Source organism: Adelges cooleyi, unplaced genomic scaffold (genome assembly GCF_023614345.1).
Source record: "Adelges cooleyi isolate 19-005CV unplaced genomic scaffold, UGA_ACOO_1.1 ACOO_flye_CR_arks_rails_tigmint_CR_PRNA_376, whole genome shotgun sequence".
Lineage (NCBI taxonomy): Eukaryota > Metazoa > Arthropoda > Insecta > Hemiptera > Adelgidae > Adelges > Adelges cooleyi.
Window position 1 is genome coordinate 13,971,363 of NW_026096053.1, and position 21,932 is coordinate 13,993,294.

General features: G+C 29.0%; 3 protein-coding genes across 9 annotated transcripts; 2 read left to right on the plus strand and 1 right to left on the minus strand.

Annotated features, from left to right (window-relative positions):
* Positions 1-12: 12 nt before the first annotated feature.
* On the plus strand, positions 13-5,849 carry LOC126840237 (USP6 N-terminal-like protein). Its single transcript, XM_050575857.1, has 8 exons — positions 13-605; positions 672-891; positions 980-1,259; positions 1,382-1,542; positions 2,533-2,679; positions 2,782-2,955; positions 3,229-3,316; positions 4,927-5,849. Exons 1-8 carry the CDS (start codon positions 451-453, stop codon positions 5,217-5,219), a joined length of 1,518 nt encoding a protein of 505 aa, XP_050431814.1. The 5' UTR covers positions 13-450; the 3' UTR covers positions 5,220-5,849.
* A 6,690-nt stretch (positions 5,850-12,539) lies between these two features.
* LOC126840522 (alpha-tocopherol transfer protein-like) lies at positions 12,540-17,965 on the plus strand. 2 transcript variants are annotated; one of them, XM_050576336.1, is made up of 7 exons: positions 12,549-12,848; positions 13,601-13,763; positions 13,845-13,906; positions 14,914-15,107; positions 16,348-16,464; positions 16,834-16,927; positions 16,994-17,965. In XM_050576336.1, exons 1-7 carry the CDS (start codon positions 12,722-12,724, stop codon positions 17,164-17,166), a joined length of 930 nt encoding a protein of 309 aa, XP_050432293.1. In that variant the 5' UTR covers positions 12,549-12,721; the 3' UTR covers positions 17,167-17,965. The 2 variants fall into 2 exon arrangements, with proteins under 2 accessions (XP_050432292.1, XP_050432293.1); XM_050576335.1 differs by having other exon boundaries at positions 12,540-12,848; positions 16,834-17,965.
* Positions 15,197-21,439, minus strand: LOC126840521 (uncharacterized). Of its 6 annotated transcripts, XR_007686069.1 has the most exons (10): positions 21,276-21,439; positions 21,113-21,196; positions 19,524-20,808; positions 19,274-19,447; positions 19,057-19,182; positions 18,786-18,981; positions 18,408-18,662; positions 17,709-17,749; positions 17,244-17,262; positions 16,063-17,190 (listed from the first exon to the last, which is right to left on the minus strand). XR_007686069.1 is itself a non-coding variant. In XM_050576332.1 (9 exons), exons 1-7 carry the CDS (start codon positions 21,283-21,285, stop codon positions 18,411-18,413), a joined length of 2,127 nt encoding a protein of 708 aa, XP_050432289.1. In that variant the 5' UTR covers positions 21,286-21,439; the 3' UTR covers positions 15,197-15,565; positions 17,709-17,749; positions 18,408-18,410. The 6 variants fall into 6 exon arrangements, 5 of the variants coding, with proteins under 5 accessions (XP_050432289.1, XP_050432288.1, XP_050432287.1 ...); XM_050576332.1 differs by lacking the exons at positions 16,063-17,190; positions 17,244-17,262 and adding an exon at positions 15,197-15,565; XM_050576331.1 differs by having other exon boundaries at positions 16,062-17,262.
* Between the last annotated feature and the right edge of the window lie 493 nt (positions 21,440-21,932).

Consider the following 21,932-nt stretch of genomic DNA (forward strand, 5'->3'; position numbering starts at 1 on the left):
TGAAAAACTGAACTGAACTGAAATTCATACACACACAACACATTATCGCTAGACGGGTCACAGCGCTGGTGAGTGGCGAGGGAAACGGTTAACTGTATATTATAATATATTAATATATTATATTTAATATATTTTAATATCAAATCAATTGCTATAAAAAATTAAAAAACCACCGCGACGTTACGGTTAAGTGTGAGTTTGTGTGTGTGACGTTTCGGTTTTTTGTTGGATTCAAATTTGGATCGTGAAACGTCAATTTGAAACCACTCGTTTGACGGACGTTGGCTTGGCCTACATAACGGAAATATTATGGTGACATCCACTTTGGCTTTGTGAAAAATCAGCATATACGTGCAATTGTTGTCAACAAGAGATGAATACGATAGGTTAACCGAGTAACGGTTGGTCAACCGGTTTGCACGACGGCCATGAGCAACGGTTTCCGGTGTGATGAATGAGGACGAGATAGCCGACAAAGTGTACGAGGAGAGAGAGCGCATAGTGGACTTGTACAAAAACGGACCGAGTGACGGTACAATTGTAGACCCCGTTGACGATCCGGCCATCAACGATTACCATAAACTCGACAGATTTGGCTTCATATGGTAAGTGGTTTTGGTCTTGCCAGCTATTATAACATGTACCTATAGTTTGATTTTTTTTTTTTACAGTGATGAATCCAAACTCAAAAAGGAGGATCCACAGGAGATCAAAATTGAACGGTTAAGAGAAGTCAAATGGTTAAAAATGATAAATAATTGGGACAGCGTCCCTCAGGAAAAGCTCAAACGACGTGTTTACAAAGGCATTCCAAATGCGCTGCGCGGTAAAGTCTGGGCAAAATTACTTCAGGTCGATCAACTCACCGACGACCAAAAAAATAAGTATAAAGTGGGTACATATTATTATAGATAAATAATTGTATTTATCTATGTGACTGTCAACATGTATTTAAAGTTTTTATTGTTATTATTAATAGCATATGTGTGAATTGGCGTGGGAGCATTCGCCAGACGTGAGACAAATAGATCTGGACGTCAACCGGACGTACCGCGAACACATCAATTTCCGTAAACGATACAATCTCAAACAACAAGAACTGTTTAATATACTCTCTGCATATAGTATTTATAATTTGGATATTGGGTATACTCAGGGCATGTCGCAAATAGCGGCTTTGCTGTTGATGTATTTAAGCGAAGACGAAGCTTTCTGGGCATTGTCTCATCTTATTTCAAATTCTAAGTACAATATGCATGGTACGTAGAAGAATTGTTATCTTATCAAATAATCATTTAATAATTAAAATAAAAAAATAATGCATCAACATGAATAAGTAACTATGTTAACGATATTCAAGTTTTTTATATTTAATATTCAGGGTTTTTTATTCCTGGTTTTCCAAAATTGATACGATTTCAAGAGCATCATGACAAGATAATGAATAAGCTACTGCCAAAATTAAAAAAACACTTAGACAGAAATGGAGTTGAAACTGGTTTATACACATTGAAATGGTTCTTCCAGTGCTTTTTAGATAGAGTAAGTACGTTAAAAGTGGCTAGTGACTTTTAAATCTATGAAATAAGCACTTAATTATAAAATATGCTCCAAAACCAAAGCTGGATGAAATTTAAAAAAGCCAATAAAACATTAGTCAACAGATAATTTGACGAAAAGTAGATAATTTTTTATGGGCGGATAATATTATTGTTAACTAAACAAATAAAAGATGGTTTGTTTATTATTTATAAATAAAAAATTATCTTAAATCGTTTTTCATTAATCTTAAATAATTAAAAAATTGCACCTAATAATTAATATTATTTAAAAATTCAAACAAAAACTAAATAAAACATTGTAAATAATAAATAACTTATTTATTTATTTGGGTTGAAGAATAATGTACATAAATCAAATAAAAACAAATTTAAACAAATAATTTATCATGAATAATCAAATAATAAATGATAACTTTTTTTTCTTTAATATGTGCACAAATAATGCCCAGCATTGCTAGAGAAACATAAGAATATGTACAAAAAAATTATACTTTCTGTAAAATAATCTTTCTAAAAGAACATACTTAGTACTGTAAGCTGTCATAGTCAAGAGTGATTTTCGAACTGGCAAAGAAATAATAACTTGTAGCTTTTTATTATTTTGAAAAAAAAAAAATATTCATGATCAATAAAAATATGAACTAAACATTTTATACTAACACTAGTAAAAAATTCAAAAAAAATTTGTCATGCCAACAATAAACAAATTGTCAATATAAAAAAAATGTATGATATAAATACTTTTCAAGTTGACAATTTGTAAGTTATTTTTTTAGAGTTGTTTTGTCTTAACCAAAAAAAAAACCCGACTTAAAAATAATAAGTGAAATATAATCTCATAATTAGTTTATCTGTAATCTTTATAAGAAAATTAAGAAATGTAGGCAAATGGGATAAGTCTTAAATAGCAAAGGTGAAATTAATATGTTCAAATTAAGTTTCAACATTATTGTGTTTTATTAATTTTTAGATACCGTTCAAATTAACATTAAGAGTGTGGGATGTATTTTTGTTAGAAGGAGATAAAATATTGTCGGCTATGGCGTTTTGTCTATTGAAATTACATCGAAGTCAATTGTATACCTTAGGAATGGATGACATACTTCATTTTTTACAAGTAGGTTTAAAAAAATAGCGAAATAGGAATGTACATGATGAGGAAAACCTAACTTACGACAATTGGCGAGAAAACCATTTAAAAATGTTTTGTGCTTTCAAGGTAAAATTGGAACAAAATTATCAATACTCTCCTGATTTTACCATGGAAAAACTACAGGAATGTTTGGTTGAACTAAAAAAAAGTAAGCTCGACACCGCTGGTCAGCCTTCTCAAAATGAACAGCTGAAACGTGAGCTTGGAGTATTCAACCCTAAAGATATTCCTGTCAGAAAAGTAAGTTGAGGCTGTTTACAGTATAAATAATAAAATAGTATGTGTATAAGAATTAATAAATTATCCTACGTTTATTTTTCGCAAACGTAATATATATATATATATATATATATATATATATATATATATAGTGATGTTAATAATTAGATTATATAGTGTTGTTAATAATTAAATTATATTTGTTCTTATTATTATTACGTTAAATACAAACAATATCGGTAAATAAAAAAAATATATATTCATTTTTTAATTAATTTGTGTGATCTATTTTAGCCCCAAACTAATGGTGTGGACAAAACGAGACAGACTACCCATGCCGATCGAGTTCCTAGTTCACCCGAACAGGATTTGCAATATCAAGGTGAGTGGACTAGATTGTGAACACTTGCCTCATGATTAATTTAATTTGATGTCTATGAAAACTAGTCTTGAAAACTTGATTTTTGAAACGCTTATCTTTAGTAAACACTACTAGGACTACTATAGTTGAATTTAAACAACTGCCATAAGCCAATTTTTTAATTGAATATTAATTTCTTTATACAACTTTACATAGCGTCATAATGTGATTTATTATTTATTTGTTATGTATTTATATAAATTATAATTACTATACTAATATACATTTTTTTTTTTAAAAAAAAAGTGTGATTGCTTTTTTGTTACAATATTTATATATATTTTTTGTTATTATACTTGAACATTTTATACATTATAAAAAATAAAAATTGAATGCTGGTGCTGTTCTGTTAACATAGAATTGAAAAACACTTGATATTTTTTTTATAAAACCTCACTACACTATTTTAATAAAAAATAAATTTAAGTTGTTACCTGTTAAGATTTTTATCTGAATTAAAAACTTTTTATAAGTTTTTTTTTATGAAATTAGGCTTAACTGGACACAATTGCACGCCGTAGAATTGCTTTCTAACTTATTAATCGTGTTGTTGGTAAATCAATAACGGAATGAAAATTACCAGATTTATTCCATTATTCTTAAAGAACTAACTATTAATGATTATATTAATTTAAAATATTAAGCATGAAGTAAGAACATTTTAGGGGAAAAAATGTGTTTTTGTTATCTACAACTTTAAAGCTCTTTAGATTTAAAAAAATAGTTTCTATATGTCAAAGTGATTTTAATAAGACCATAAATAACAATGTCAAGAATAACAATATAAAGACAAGTTCAGCTAAATAAAACTGACAATTTGTTTAATTGTAAAAAACTCAAATTACTTATTTTCAAATTTTTTAATTCATATTTTGTATCTTTTTGATATGCTTTATCTAATGAGCCTAGAATCAATTTTCTATACTTTTTAGTTTAAGAGAAAATTAAATATTAAATTATAACAATTTCTTTAAAGTCTAATAAAAAAAATTGTATGTTTTGTATACATATTTATAATCCATCCAGTTCGTCTTGTGTTCGTCCACACTTAAGACTAAATATATCCCAACAAATCATTTGCAGACCTTCGTTTGCTTTCACTTCTCAAGTGATGAGTATGACCGTTCAATTGCATCCGCTGGCTCACACTTCTAATGTTAGGGGTTTGCCGATATCTAACTCTTTACGTGAAATCTAATGGACTAGCTCATATTATATTATTATACCTATAAACCGATCAAAGCAACAAAACGTTTAAACATTTGCCTTATCGTTCAGTTGGTACAAGTATAATTGAACTTTGGAATTACGATTATTTGGTTTTACCGATCGGTTAAGGGTTATGGTTTATTGCCGTTGACTTGAGAATAAAAAGATTGCATGTAAAAAAAAACTAAAAATTTGTTCTCTGAGTATAATAACTTTGGCTTTTCTATTTTTTTAAGGTGAGTTGAAAAAGTAAACAAATTATTTATATATAATTATTGCACTTTTTGCTTTAAATTGTGTTTTAAAAACATCGAGTAGTTGTTTTATTGTGTAAAATTTAAATATATACATCGATTTTGTAGGTTCGATTATTAATGAAAAAATCAGTTTGGACGACGAGAGTTCCATTATCGGAGACAGTTCTAGACGCTCGTTGTTGGACACCAGTGTCGCTTCGGCCGCTACCACGACCGTTTCTCCGCAAAGCATTCAAAACGAAGACGAGGGATCAGACGTGACGTGCACGAGTCCACAACCCGATGTGCTTCGTATTTACGTACCGTACGATACTCCGACGAAAAAATCACCGACTTCGCCCATTACAAATAAAATAACCATTCAAGTAATGGACGAGATGTCTACACCCAGCATTTAGACAAAACTGTATGTGCTTGAGGCAGCGTCTACTAGTGGTTTCTTTTTTTTTCTATTAGTAGCACATTATTTTATGGCTGTGATAAATGTGGTTGGTGCCTATCTCACTTTTTAGTTTTTTTTATGGTACTTCCCACACATTTTATTATAAGAGTAACATATTTTTTGTACATAACCTTTACCCGCATTCGTTCAACATTCCTTTTTAAATTTGTATTTATTTATCTTTTTTTTTTTTTTTTTTGTGGGTATTATTTCTGTTTATTTTTATTTCTTAAATTGAGCTAAATGACAAGTAGAATTTACAAACATCCAAACATGTTTTGTCTCGGAGTTAACAATATTAGTATTATCCTTAAACATCTCCAATACATTTCCAAAATATCTCGTCAATTATCAGGGCAATAATTTTAGCCTTTTTTTTCTCCATTAAAAATGCTAGTTGTAAATGTAAATAAGATTTTCAGACTTTTAAATTTTTTTTTTTTTTTTTATTTAGTCTGCATACAATATTATTTTGGCCTGTTGGTTTAAATTATGACATTTGATCGCAAAAAAAAAAAACATTTTCATATAAAAAAAAATATATATAATGACTGTTAAACACCTTATGTAGAATGAATCAATAAAAGTTATTTTTAAAAACATTACACTTATACTCCATTTTACTAAATATTTTTAATTATTTAAATTTCGAATTTTAAGTCCTAATCATCAATAAACATATTTATACTCACTTCTTTTATTGACTGTAACTATAATTTATGTGCATTCCAGTAACATTCATCTTGGGGTGTTTTTTTTTTTTGTAGCAAACTATTAACGATATTTAATTTACGCTTTGCAAATATTGATTATATGTATGTGATAATAAATTATTCAGTAAAAGGTTTTATTAAACATAAGTCCTTTTTTTTTTTTTAAGAAGTACAGTAAAATTACAATAGTAGAAGCTTATTTTTTTAACCATGAAATGTAGAATAAGTAACATTTTTTTTAATTTATCAAATACCTCAGTTACTCAGACCAAGTAACAATTTAATTGATATAAAACGTAATTTACGTTTACTTGTACTCTAATAATTACACGTCATTTACACTTAGAGAAATTATACTCCTGTTACATTAGTTTACGATAAGTTCCTATTATTGTTAAAATATCCAGTTAATAAGTAGCGATGAAGTGAAGAACTTCTGAGCCAAATAGAGAAAAAGGTATACTTTAGTCAAGCTAAACTTGTTTGATATATATTTTTTTATTTGCATAAGCGTATTTAAATATATTAATTTTTTAGTAAGCCATTAGCTAGCGAACAAACTTCTATTAAGTCGTTGTCACTTTTTTTTTATGTTACTGCCATTATTATTTGTAACAAACGCTCTCTAAAAATATTTAAAATTTATGAATTTCTTTTTTATATTAGTGTTTTAGTTATTGATTTTTTACACAAGAACAATTAACCATAAAAAACAATTGAAATGTATTTTTTATTTTACCGATTGTAATTATATAGTTTATAAAAAAAGCTTAGTAATATTGTTTTAAAAATATATACATGTTCGTTAAAGTATTGAATTGAATTGTTTTTTTGTTTTTTAATTTAGTAAATGGAACAATTACGAAAATAATGTTTAAAATATATGAATTTTTTGTTCATTTATGTTTAAAAATTTTCTTGTTTGACAATATTCTCCTTACGCCGTAAACGTATTTTTTTTTTTTATAAAAGAAAAATTAATTTTACCATACTAGTGTACGTTTACAATTATTTAGTTTTTCTTTTATAAAAATATTGATTTTATTAGCTGACACGATAAGATACTTTGTAGACTAAACATAATTCTTGGCGGTAAAATAATTTTACCAAGTTGTAAATTGTAATTTATCGGGAAATCTATTAAACATGTATACATAATTATGTGGTTTGTTAGTTATTAATTGGAGTTTTAGCTCTGTATTATTTATTACGATTATGTTTTGAATAGTAATTAAATGTATTAAAATGAAATTTGATGTTGTGTGTAATATGTTATATTATATTATTGATGACGTCTCGTGTCAGTGTCGAATAAATTGATATTCAGATTCGTCACAAAGCTACTCGAAAAGGATCAACGATATTGTTGCAAAGATAAATTATTGTCTTATCTAGATGGATCTTCGTCTCGATACTTATCAGGTTTACCTTATCTGTCTTATATTGTAATATAGTATAATATTATATACGAGTAGATATCAATATTCTTCTGTTGTATAGACACTTAAACTACTGTAATTCGCATCCAAACGAAATCCCAGAAAAACCCAATAACTTCATTACAAGGTGTTAAAATATAATATGTAATACCTAATTGTAATCATAGGCAAACTTTAATTACTACAGTTATTTTAATACAACTTTTGTATTAAATAATTTTACCTTTATTCTAATAACTATTTAAGTTCTGCGTTCAAAACAAAAAAATGTTTTTAAATTTTGTAATTATTTTATTTATATTTAACCTCAGTAAACATATTAATTGAGGACACTAAGAACCAATAAGGTATAAGACATTTGTTTTATAATCTTTAGAAAAAATGATTTTTAAATTTACACTAGGTATTTAAATTTAAATTTTCTTAATTATTATTTTTAAACTATATTTACCGTTCATATTAACGGTTGCTATGATATATTTTAAGCTACATAAAAATTTGTTGAAAACATTTTTCAGAGGAATATGTAATAGCTAAAACGGTATTGTACTATAGTATAATGTATAATATATTATACTACTTATACAATTAGCACTCAAATAACATTTAAAACAACTTGTTCTGTTTTACTACATCTTACCAAAGCTGTTGAATGAGCTGTACCAAACATTGTTTTAGGATTTATCATTAGTGCTAAAATAATTAAATTAACTGTCAAATTAGCAAATAGATAAATTAAAATAGAGCAGTGGATATTATAGTGTACTTATATACAATATAGCAAAGCTTGTGGGCGATGTTCATTGGTTGTGTTCGAAATATTTTAAAACAATGCATAAATAATTATTTATTAGATAAAAAAGGTCCCATTGGCAAATATTACACGGTAAAAAACTCATTTTTAAAAAAATGTCACTTGTGTCTTTTTGGTTTTCATCACTTCGTTTATGTATAATTATTTTATGTGACGAGGACCAAAAGGATAATTTTTTTAGCAGTGCAAAAAAAACTGGAGCTTTTTTGCACACTACGACGAAGCATTATCTGTAAAGGAAAAAAAAAAGCGAGTAGAAATTACAAAAGTCCAAAGTTCGTCCATTTTCTCCCCTCCCGCCGCCATTAACCTTTAGCCATAATCGATACCCTAACGCTTCGAGGCTTAATATTGATACACCAAGAAAGTCATTTGGAAAAATGGAAAACACCGTTAGTGACCACCATACGACAGTTGAGTAGGCGAACGACAAGCATTTCCTGTTGCCAAACAACTAGGAAGTGTAGTACACAAAGTTTAGATTCTCCAAATATGACAGCGACAATGACACGATGATGACATTGTGACCATTGGCGCAGTTAGAGGGCAAGTTAGGTTCAGACTTCAGGCTATTTAAATACTCTTATAGTGCCCTCGGAATTTCGGTAAAAAAACGTTACTTGGAAGCTATGCTTTATAATGGGTTGCTTTCGGGTTTTTGAGAGCCTGAAAGAATTTTGGAAGGATTCGAACTTTCCTACCCACTCCTCTTTTAATTGAGCCAATGATTAACAAAGAAAATAGGTATTAAAAAAAAATATTTCTACTAAATCCCAATTTCTATACAAATATCGTATTATCTTGAAGACGATATAATTTTAAAAATTCGTCTAAACACTGACATTGTCTAATTGATGGGGACGTGAAAAGGTATTGAGTTACAGTGTTGTGTATTTTGTTTTTGGGGCCTTGTACACGTTTCCAAGTATTACACACATAACATAATTTCACAATTCTTCAAATTATAGGTTTTATACTGTCTTAAATCTCAAGTAAGTATCTTTTATAATATAACAATAGTATCTTTCTGCTTTCATTGCGTTTTTTTATAATATTTAAAAGTGAAGTTTTGATGAAAAATTGCCTATACAACGCGCCTTAATAGTTGCTAGTGTACCTCAATGTATTTATTAAAACGTTTTTTATTTTTATTTTGAACTAGCCGAGGTAGACCATCTTTGCTTTGTTATTTTCTTAATATACCGGTACACACCATCTACACCCACCCCGGCCAAACTCTTTTACTATCAATGGGGTACGTACAATCTATACATACACACAACCACCGGGGGGGGGGGGGTAGCAGTGGAAAAAAATCGAGTGTGTAGGTTTCTTTTTATTAATATATATTAGTTATACATGAAATATGATTTATAACATTTCGACTTGGGTACACACAGTACACTAAAATGACCGCATGGTTGTTTTATGTTCAAATTTGAGGTCATGATATTCCTTTTGTAAGATTGCTGACGTACGGTTTTCAGGTTCTTTGTGTTTACTCGTATTTTCAAATTCGAAAACGATCAACGCAGCCATTAAAAAAAAAAAAAAAAAAAATGTACATTAGTTTTACCATAAAACCATAATGTGTACCTGTGCGGGATGCAACTATGAGTGGCAAAAAAATATTATTAAAAAGATAATCGATCTTCGTTTGAGTACGCTTTTTGCTGAATCACTGCGTATTCGGTCATGTTAATATTTTATAATTTACACTTACATTGCTCAACATAAAAACTCGGATAATAATAATAATAACACTAATACATTGAATTTGAAAATAAATAACAAATGTTTCCATTTTTAATGGGCTGTCTGTCGAATTGCATCCTGTCGACTTCAACCAGGAAAACCCAAGTAATAACCATTGTGAATAACGTGCCGGTGCAACATCAGTGGTGTGATCAGCCATCATTAATTATATTGTTTCCAATTGGGGGGGGGGGGGGGGAAAGGGGGAAATTTAAAAATCTACAACTTAAACTAAACCACAACACGATTTAATTAAACACATATTTTATTGTCCGTTTAAATAATTTATAGTAATATTTGAAAGTTTATGGTTTCGCAGACGGAGGTGTTTATTATTGAAAGTGATTAAATTATATGCAGTCATCGTGTAACCTTTTGAGTATAGAATTTTGAAGTCGATCGATTGGTCGACGTTTGGGTTCAAATCAAGCCAATTTTTGGCACTACATTTACAAATTGCAATATAGTATAACTATAGTATGTGTTGCGTGTATAAGCCTCAATGCATAGAATAGATAATTATTTGGTATACACACTATATAATATACACTCGCGACCACAATATGAAGTATGAAGTAATAGAATTACCCATTACAATATAATACACAGTAAGTACTGCAGGGTAAGTATGTAATATGTTTCCTTTGCCTGGTGTTATAGTTTAGACATAGGTATATTGTTTTCCATGTCGTCCATATAGTACCTATAATATCGCCTATTATATACTGGGCCACTTAGTGAGCTAATTTTTTTTTTCGTTATTGCAATGCACAAAAAGTACAATGTGTATTATTATGTACAGGTGTATACTGGTAAAGATATGATTAAGCGTAACGAATCTATTAAAGAGTAAAAATATTACATTGTATAATATACCTATACCCGCTAGGCATTCATAATATGTTAGGTAATTTCATATTGTCCTATATATAAACCAATCGTCGCATTGTCAAGTATACCTACTCGGTTTCCTTTACGGGATTTAGCCCTATGCAAAGGAAATAAAAAAATAATGCACTTTACGGTAACTTATTTTGAAACAATTGCAACATACTCGACAAGGGCGTCCACCTTAAAAAAAACCAGGGGAGGCCGGATGGTAGGATAGAAAATATACAAACACACACACAATTATACATGCATATGTATACTACTATCAAACTATGATAATTTTGACTAATGGACACATTTCATTTTTCAAATATTATGTCTATCTATCCTCCCTCCTCCTCTATACATATCTATAATCATTATTAAACATAATTCTACAAAAGAGTCATTACCTTAGAGACTCCAGGGAAGGGTTGCCTCTCTCTCTCTCTATCTCCCCCAAAGACACTCGTCGCTGATATACCCTTCTAAGTTAACAAAATTATAAGTCAAATGATCCTGAGAAAGCCACACACCTGTTACCACAAATCGGATTATTTACTTATTTTATAAAACGACGTACTTTTTTTTTAAGAGCAAATGCAAATAATATGTATAACAATATAAACAAATAATAAGGATAAGATAAATCATTAATTAAAATATAACATATTTAAGAAATGTCATTCGTTTAGTAACTTTTCACTGTTCACAGTTCATGTTATTAAAGTATTATTTTTATTTTTAAAAGTTATCACATGTAAGTTTCACTAGAACTTGTTTCTGTGAATTTCAAATAGGTAACATGATTTTTTAACTCTTTCATAAAAGTTCTTCTTGTAGCTTATGAAGAACATTTGCAGAGCTGTTAAAATACAACTCTTATTGTTCAGGTTCTTTTATAACTACCTATTTAAAAATGGAATTATCTGAAAAAAGTTCCAGAACTCTTGTTGTTACATCACCCTGTGGTGATAATCTAGTTGGTATTACTATTAAAATCGTCCTATTAATCGAAAAATAGGCGTTTCAAAAATGTCTATACAAAGATATGATATAATTATAAACAAAGATATATTCGATGTCAGAAAAAGTTCTGACAATAAATGTATTCAATCATTGTTTTGGTCATATTTAAATGTCGATAGTAACGATTAATGGTTCATTTGACATTTCTAAGCCAAACTGTCGAGAACGGTCATCAGATGTTTGTCCACAAACCTAACCTGAATGAATATGGACTTGAACAGTTTTTTTTTTTTTTTTTAAGAATACTTTAATACTTTGCTTCGCAAAGCTATGATAGTGCGATCCTAATTGCGTGCAATGGAAATATAGATGGATAATTTGATTTCGTTCAATTGTTATGTTACGACGTTATTGCATTACCATACATATTACTATGGCTAATTATGGCTTCTGTATTTGTAATCGTTAACTATCGATATTTTATTAAAAAATGCGAGTAATTATGTGCCTACTGTATTGTAGGCACATAGGTGACTAGAGTACATGCTCCATTGATTAAGAATATAAATTATTATTTCTTATAGCACCTGTACCTACTAAACTTACACAACCGTTTGGTGTTATAGTTTTGTGTATTGTCATTTTAACACCATTATTTACCACAGGTACAGGGCATTATGATTTTCCGTTTGAGTAGGAGACGTATATCGACACAAAGTAATATCTAATATCATATATAACTATCACTGTTGGGCAGTCATCAGTTCAGTCGGTCGTCGATGCGGAAGCCGTCGGTAAAAAAAAAATCACAAAAAATACCATTTTTGCTTCTCTGGTAAATAATACGAACATACTTTACGCTTAATCGCACCAACAACAATAATAATAATAGTTTGTCATGGATTCCGAGACACTTCAGATTGCAAAAGAAGAGCTCCGAGAGGACGAGGTTACCCGCGAAAATGCTTTAACCCAAATAAGATTGTGGTTGAGACAAAACAAAAAAATTATCAACTCGCGTACGGGTAAGTGATCTTAAAATATATATATATATCATTTATATTATGGACCGGGCACGGTAACAAGATTTTTACTTATTATAGTTATTATAAGAAGTTAAACAACTGAGCTCTAAAAGGCCTAGCGACTGCGACGATAAAAGTGCATGTATCGAGGCGCATTCAAATGTTCACTAAAACTTAATATTGAGCTAAAATGTCTATACTCATACATACATATATACTAACACAGGAAAGAGGGATCTATTTTTGTATTTAATGTTTGTTCAACTTCCATAACGCACACAGGCTAGGTATCTATTTTTGTGCAAGAACATACCGAATTTCTATTGCCAATAATCCAAGTTCTCATATTTTTATGCGATTTAAAATTTCAATTCTGATAAAAGTTTTGAATTCCTCGTCATCTCTTCTGTGGTTTGACGTATCGACTATGTCTTCTTACCTATCGTTTGTTTTTATTAAAAATAGTTTTTTAAACTATTCTAAAATTTTGGAAATCTTATATGTTACTATCTATACAATCTTTTGGTGTGAAAAAAAAAAACCAATTATATTCTATAAAAAAACCGAACGATATTATAGCACCGACGAACTATTACATCTTCGTGTAAGATAACCAGAGCATTCTAAATAAAATTATGCTACGTTTAAAAACAGTGCATCGAAAATATCACAAAATAGGTGTTAACATTCTAAAGCAACAAATAAAAAAATTAATAAATAGTCGCCCTGTAGTCTGTGTGTTTTAATTCTAGACGAAAACTTCTTGTTGAGGTTTCTCAGAGCTAAGAAGTTTAGTCTACCCTTGGCCCAGGAAGCACTTGAACGGTACTTGTTACTGCGACAAACTTTCGGTCAGCGACTGTTCTACAAACTGGACGTCAAATGTCCCAGACTGGAAAAACTGTTGTCGTTGGGGTGAATATAATAATAATTGTAATATATTATGTATTGTATTTAAAAATAACAAAAAAAAAATATATATTTTATGAATTTCAGGTACATATTTGTAGTGCCCAAGCGGGATAAAAACGGCCGCCGTATAATCATAACAAGACCCGGTAAGTGAAAACCAGCCGACCTGGGTTTAGTTAGGTACGTTTTCATACTATAATTCTTTCATAACGATTTCGAGCCCATTAAAAGTGCAGCTCTATTGACCCTATTAATTAAAAAAAAAAAAAAATCACATAGTACATTCGTTTTTAGACTAAAATCGCCGCCGGTTTATAATATTCCCCCAAAAGGAGCAGGCTTTGTTGTGTGTGAAAAGATAGTTTGCATAATTATTGTTATATACATTTTGGTTATGATTCGAGCAAAAAACTGTTTTGATGGAGTAAAAAACAAAATTTATGCAATAGTCATTAATGATGTTTTCTCGTCATACCCTTATTTCTTAAGCAGTTAGGTATAGGCAATTGTTTTGCAAAGTCATAATTTAAAGGTTGAACCTTAGGTGTTGTTTAATTATTAGTTCAGTAATTAGGACCGTAGACATTATATGTTTTTTAACATATAATTAGACAAAGTAAAGAGATCTAAAAAAACTTCATCTGGGTTCACCGTCAGCTTTTATTTTTGCTATTATTAATCCAACATTTACAATTTATACTTTAATTCCGGCCTTTTTTTTTTTACTTTTTCAATAGGTACCTAACCGATTTCACCAACTATGTTAAAAATGTAAGGGTAGTTTAACGATTCTGTTACTATAGCCTACCTAAAAGTGTATGTACAACAGATGCAAACGGCCATAAGTATTTGTGTTTAAGATTTAACTTGAGTTTTCCAAAAATACCGACGAAAGAACTCATTTAAAGTTCCTCCTCTTCTCTAAAAACCGGTGTCAAAATTGTTTTTCTTTGACCATTTCGCTTTGTGCCGTTTTAACGATATTTTTTTTTTAAAGGCTATGACGTCCTCTTAACCGTCCTATATATTGTCGTATTATTGTTTTCTCCGTAAATTTGTAAACTTTTTTTTTTTGACACTTTGATCTAAGTACTTGTAATTAATAAACCGTGAGCCGTATTACCTCTTAACTTGTCCGTTGTGTTTTTACAAGGCGTTTTCGACCCTTCCAAATGGACCAACGAAGACATGTGCCGAATGCACGGAATGACATATGAAACGCTGATGGAAGACCAAATAAATCAAGTCCGTGGCTTTGTACATTACACTGATGCCGCGGGCATGAGTTTGCAACAGATGACACTGTTCACGCCACGAGAAGCGATCAGAATCGTTAAAAACGGAGAGGTAACCATATTATTATTACATTTGTTGGCCAAAAAATAAAAACAATATATAATTTTTTTTTTGATAAATTTTTTATTTACTCGAGAACGTTAAACATTTTATTTTATAACCAAAGCAACCACTTCTTAGAACGTTAAGCGAATATAATATACAAAATATATAGGTAATACAATATATACACATACATCAATATATTTATCTTTATGAGTATTTTTTTTCAGAGCGCTGTCAAATTTTGGAACTTTCGACTGGTTTTGGATAGTTACTTACTTTTATAGTTTAATATTAGAGTTGTACATGGGGGGAGGAAGGGTAGAGTACTAAATTTTAAACTTTAAAAAGTAACTATCAAAAACCGGTTATTGTCCAGTCAACATTATCAGCAAATTATTCTCAATTTAAAAAGTCAGTTAACTATAAAATACATTACCGTTTAAATTTCAAAAGTTGATAGAGCTCTGAAAAATAATAAAATAGATAAATAATAATTTTATAAAAATGAGTGGTTTACGTTAAATTAATCACCCTCTATATCACGGCGTTGTTTACCAGTATGTTTTTTTTTTGGAACTTTTTTTAGTATCAGTCTCGCAAACAGGTTTTGAATAAGTAAAAAAAAAGCGGCTAATTAATTTTGAGATTTTTATTTGTTGAAGCAAAACGATTTTAACGTTTTTTTTTTCATGTTGTCAAAAACGAATTTCAAGTCAGAGTTTGAAATTGTTTACAAACTCTTCGTTAACTTGATTTTCAAAAAAAATATATAACGATAGCGGCTAATATCTCAAATGAATTTTATAACAATGAGAAGAACTTTAATTTGTATTTAAATGTATATTTATTTTATTTAAAAATATATATATCGACTTCATTTAGAATTTTTGGAAAATAAATTCGAAATCAATTAAAAAAAAAAAAAAATACATTTTTTAAGATTTTTATTTCAATATCTTCATTTGATAGGAAATTGTTAAAAATGTCCTATTATATACACATATACATATATACATTTTTTTTCACTAATTTAAAACTGATTAACATACACCTCATAATATATAATAAACCACCCTTAGATACACCAATAATTATACAAAAGTGGTTTATTATATATTATGAGGTGTATGTAAGATGTGGTAAGATATACCAATTATATATATATATATATATATATATATATATATATATATATATCACGCCTATATATTTGAATACAATTAAAATATAACTATTTGCTTTCTAGAGAACTCTCCCAATGCGACATAAAGAAATTTATGGCGTTAACGTGCCCACAACGCTAAAGTATGCATTGGATTTCGGTATGTCGTTGGTATCTGAAAAAATTCGGAGTCGAGTAAAAGTAATTAAAAAACGTTACAATATAATATTTATCACGCTTAATTTTAGAGGATGTTATGAGCACAATCTTTCAGCTTTTAATTAGATGTATTAATATTCATTAATGTTGTATTACAAACAAGAAAATGTATCTATTTTTAAGTAACGTTTCTTCGTTGCTGTTTTTAATCGACTCTAAAGAACCATTCTTAAAAAACAAAAAAAACGTACAGTAATTTGTTTTATTTTTTGTCGAAATTTCACCTTGAGAAAATATTTTGGAGGCTTGTTGTAATACGATAAGCCAACGATGGTGTATAACATCCTCATTAAAAAAAAAACAACCAATAAGTTTTACACGGCGCTTAACAAGTCTGTTACCCTATGACAGATATTCAGTACAATTGAAGAGAGTCATTCGTACGTGGACAAGACATTGCTTCCAAAGGAATACGGTGGAGAAACGGAAATGTCAACGATGATAGGTAATTACGATATTTTTGGTTATAAAAATTTTGCTCTAATAATATATTACATCCACACGAGTGTAGATTTGTGGAGAGAAGAATTGCTGGAAAAACGGGAACAGATTCTGAAAAATGAAAAAATGTCTGTCGAGGAGGATCTGTTCAGCGAGGGTGCACGACAAGGTCGAGTGTCCGCATTGAACAACAACAGTCCCCAGTTTATGGTCGGTAGTTTTCGCAAACTTGCAGTGGATTAGTTTTTATTAAAACTTTTAAACTACCTAAATAAATATATACATAATAAGATCTGAATTCGCAACGTTAAAAATGTTACCTTAACGAAAAATAAGTATCTGAAAATAAAAATATTTATATCAGTAAAAACACTAGTTATAGGTCTGTGAAATTATATAATAATATATATGATGGCTAATTTGAAAACGCAAAATAAATAAATAATAATAATAAAAAAATGTTCAACATTTTTTTATTGTTATGTCTTCAATTATATGAATATTATTATTTTATATACAACTACTATTGTTATCGAGTTTAAATTAAATTTGTATAACTTCAAAAATAATTTGAATTAACGACAATTTTTTTTTTAGTATGAACATTTTTCTTTGTTATTAATAAACAAACGAGTTTTTATTAAATTTCAATTCAATGATAATGTAACTATTTCTTATTTTTGTAATAGTCAATAACAATTACGTCCAAATTGCAAAACAAACTAATGTGTTTGTTGTATTTTTAAACAAATAAGTAAAAGTGTAAATTAATAAAAGTTACATACCCGACATCCAGGTATGACAGTTTTGAGCAAATTAATTTTACCTGTGAAAAAAAAAATGTATACACAATATATATTATGTTATTATGTATAAATAGTAATCCTCAGCAGTTACATTTATGATTTGTTTAATGAAAAGAAAATGTTATTCTGTTGTTAAATTTACTGACACAAATATAACTGTTTAATAAATGTCCTTATACAAAAATAAAATGTATAGTTTATTAGTGACGAAAACTGTTTTTCAATATAAGACAACGACTAACACGTTAAATTTGTTGTTAATGAAAACTAACAATTTTTATTTTATATAATATATTATATACTTTTTAATAATATTAAAAATATTTCTAATAATTTAGTTATTATTAATAATTTTATATTTTGTTCTACCAAAAACTGAAACCTATCAATTATAAATGTATTTTTTAAGTAAAAAAATATGTTATATGCTAAATGAAAATGTATTTTCAATGATTATTTGTTATTAAAATAAATGTTAATGAATTTTATTAATATAATAAATACAATTTAATTTATTTTTGAATTAATTGAAATAACAAATATAAAATTATTGCACCGTTGAAATCGTCAAAACGTTTTAGTTTAAGTCTGTAAATACCAAAGGTGTTAAATTACATCAGTGGTGTTCACAAATTCTACTCAAATAGTTTTACACGTTTTTACTAAATCAATACTAACCTTTTAACTTAATGGTATAAACGACGGCAATTCCAGCAGAGGAGCATGTCGTCTTGGCACTATATGATATCTTTCTGCTACGTTTAATTCAGTTACTTTTGGAATTGTCGTTTCAAAATATCTAGGTTCGTTTAACTCGGCTGTGTCTTTACTCGTTGTGGTGTTTAGAACATGAGGGTACAGACATTTCTGACCGTGCGGACACTTGTTCTTTGTCGCAAACGACGGACATAGATTCAAGTGCTTTTTAGGACACTTAAAAAAGAAAAAAAGTATGATGAAAACATTTGATTTTTTTTTATCGAAAATTGATAACAAATACGTATGCTATGTTATTGTTAGAAGTAAATATTTGTTTAAACGTTTTCCGAGACGTACTTTTATGCCGAGAGCGCAATAACCGTGTAAAAACTTCTTGCAAATAGGCGTGTCTGGATTTCTATATTCGTGTATGTACTGACAGTTGAGTTGAACACACACTCCGCTTAAATAATAGTTGCAAAACGGAATTTTTTCTTTCACTATGTTATGCGATAGGGTACAGTTTTTGTCTACACATTCAGCCGACAAATATCTAAAACGATAAAAACATTTTTGTCTCATTCTCTTTTTTTAATTACTTAAAACGTTTTATGAACGATAGTCTAACTTTGAGCATAACATTATGAATTTTTTGTAGTGTCTCTTGTCGCATTTTCCTTCATTTAACAATGGACATGTACCAAAACGATTGAAAACCAAACATAATTGTTTTGTCAACGTTCTTTTAATCGATCTGTAATCATATAAAAATAAAATGTACATACATACAATATAATAAAACATAACAATTAAACAATTTTTTTATCAGAAATATTTTAGCTTACCTGTGTTGATCTAGAGTTTTATTATTGTTAATAAGTTTAAATTTATTCTTATCTTTATTTTCTGTATTGAAACTTAGTCGAGGTTTACAACTGGCGTTGGTAGGCGTCAATTGGCACTTCAAACTCGAGCTTTTAATTTTACTCGCATTACTGTTAGGAGTATTGATTTTAGATCTATAAAAATCAAAAGATGAATGTATGATAAATATAAGCAATACTAGCTTTGAAAGATACACTGAAGTGTACAAACCTTAATTTTGGATTGACATACGAATACATGGAATGCGAGTTCTTCTTATTTTTGATTGTTTCAAAGTTTGTATTTTTTAAAGGTAAAGTATTTTTAACGGTTTGTTCGTAATTTAATATAGTTTTATTTTTTGTATTACTTTTTAATTGTAACTTTCTCATCAAAGCGAATCTGTGAGATAAGTGTTTTAGCTTGTATTTATTTGTTTTTGACTGAACCGAACCAATTATCGATTGTCTGATTATTTTATTTTTTCCAAACAAAATTAGTTTGTCCGTCTTCGGGGATTCAACTCTATTAAAATCGTTGACTAGCGATTTGTTAGGCTTGGTCCATTTTAATTTATTACTACTCATACATATTGATTTGGTCGCCGCTGTTGAATTTATTATTTTATTCCACTTGGTTTTGTTGTACGATTTCAACAGTGTATTGCCAAGTTGCTTACGAATACATTTTCTGTTGTCCAAAGAAAATTGGTTGTTCAGCTTGTATTTGCTTTTGATTAATGATTGCCGTATTAACTTTGTTTTACCAATCTTAACAAGTGCTGGCGAGCTAAACAATTTGCCAGGCAACTTTTTCGGTACAGTTTTTTTAACAGACTTTTTAACTGATTGTAATAAGTTTAAAGAATTTTCAGGTACAGTCGAACTGTTATCACAATATTTATTTTGAAATTTTCTATTAACATGAACATTTTTTGATTGGCAATTGGTTTTTTCACTAGTTTTCACATTAGTGGGAGTGTTTTTGTCGAGTGTATAGTTAAAGGAATCCAAATGTTCATTTGCATTTTTTATATAATTATCAACATTGAACAATGTCTGGGAAATATTTGAAAACAAGTGACAATTGTCTAATAATGTTGATTTGTTGCTATTTAAATTGCTTGCCTTTATAACCTTGTTAATTTCAATTGAATAATCCTTTAAACTTTTCCAAACATCATCGCTTAAACAAAACTGGTTTTTATCGGCAACTGTTTTTGTGGATGTCATATTTCCTAAGTTTGGTTTCACATATATGTTGGACATGTGTTTTTTTTGAGCAAATAATTCATTTGTTGATTTATTTTGTTGAGTAGATAACTCTTTAGTTTTCATAGCATGTTGGTTATTCGACAAATTAGTACCATTTATTTTTGTCGGGACAAATGCGTTAATTTTAAAATTATTTACTTTACGATACTTGAATTTGGACGTAATCACATTTGTATTCATTATGTTTTCTTTTGAGTGACATTTATTCTTCTGCAAAGCCACTTCATCCTCATCGAGTTGTTCTAAATCAAACGAATAAAATATAACATAATAATATCAATATTAGTATATTGTTTTAATAAAGTAAAAACTTTTTTTTCACATTGAAACAACCTTATAATATTCTATAATTTAAAAAGCCTTGCCCACAATAGTCAGCCAAATCTCGAACTGCAACACGAACACGATTAAGTTAAACGTTGCGAGGTAATCTATGTAATGTCAGAATTATGACAAATTTTTGGGCTCGCTAATGTGGGCGATGCTTAATATTTAAACAATACTTCTCCAAGATCTAATTAAATATCGATTCTACATTGTACGTACTCTGTAATGCGATCAGACGTTCAAGCAAAAGAGTTTCTTCTTTTTCCATATTATCTCTATTGTAATGATTATTTGCCGCCATCGCTAAGTTAAATTAAATAAAAATATTATAAGACGACAACATCATTAGGTGCAAGAAACAGATTATTGTAAAAATAATTACATACTATCATCGATTAACTTTCATATACCATAATATTATGCACAGGACAACTCGGAGAATAAAATAAAAGTATGTCAATATGTTAAATAGTGACCATTATAAATCTATGGTAATGACGTAAAACGTGAATCAGTGAATGTAGTTTTTGTAAATAAATAAAAATATCATGGGACTTTGTGCGTTGTTATCATGTCAAGGTCCTGGTAGTGTCTACTGATAAGTTATAAGTGATAACGTTGCATAACCTAAATAAAAATAAAGAGACAACAGCTGAACGTGTTACCATTAACCAGGCCCCGTACACTGATAACAATTAACACGAGGAAGATACTTATCACACAAAATCGCGGCGGCCATCTTCTTAAGGTAGTAGGTACACCACATAGACCTATAAAGATTCTTTATAGGTCTATGGTACACCAGTATAATGCTACATCTAAACATTATTATTTATTGTGTATAGATATATCATACCTATAATACTAACTAAATAGTACGTTGTAAAATAGCATAGTAGACCTAGAAAGAAATGTTCTTTGTGGTCTATGTAAAAATAGCTGTCACATATTTGTTTACAATAAAAGTGACCCTTCTGCTTTCATCTATTCCGTGGCAGTGTTTTGGACACAACATGGCGACGTTATTAGTTTTCACTTC

Bases quoted from the DNA above. Each gene is read 5' to 3' on its own strand.
- LOC126840237 (XM_050575857.1), top strand. From the start codon at position 451: ATGAATGAGGACGAGATAGCCGACAAAGTGTACGAGGAGAGAGAGCGC. The intron at 1,260-1,381 runs GTACGTAGAAGA...TTTAATATTCAG, and splicing joins TTCTAAGTACAATATGCATG to GGTTTTTTATTCCTGGTTTT. The intron at 2,680-2,781 runs GTAGGTTTAAAA...TGTGCTTTCAAG, and splicing joins ACATACTTCATTTTTTACAA to GTAAAATTGGAACAAAATTA.
- LOC126840522 (XM_050576335.1), top strand. From the start codon at position 12,722: ATGGATTCCGAGACACTTCAGATTGCAAAAGAAGAGCTCCGAGAGGAC. The intron at 15,108-16,347 runs GTAACCATATTA...TTTGCTTTCTAG, and splicing joins GAATCGTTAAAAACGGAGAG to AGAACTCTCCCAATGCGACA. The intron at 16,465-16,833 runs GTAATTAAAAAA...ACCCTATGACAG, and splicing joins AAATTCGGAGTCGAGTAAAA to ATATTCAGTACAATTGAAGA.
- LOC126840521 (XM_050576332.1), bottom strand. The intron at 19,448-19,523 runs GTTTGTACACTT...TGATTTTTATAG, and splicing joins TATGTCAATCCAAAATTAAG to ATCTAAAATCAATACTCCTA. The intron at 19,183-19,273 runs GTAAGCTAAAAT...ATATGATTACAG, and splicing joins AAAACTCTAGATCAACACAG to ATCGATTAAAAGAACGTTGA.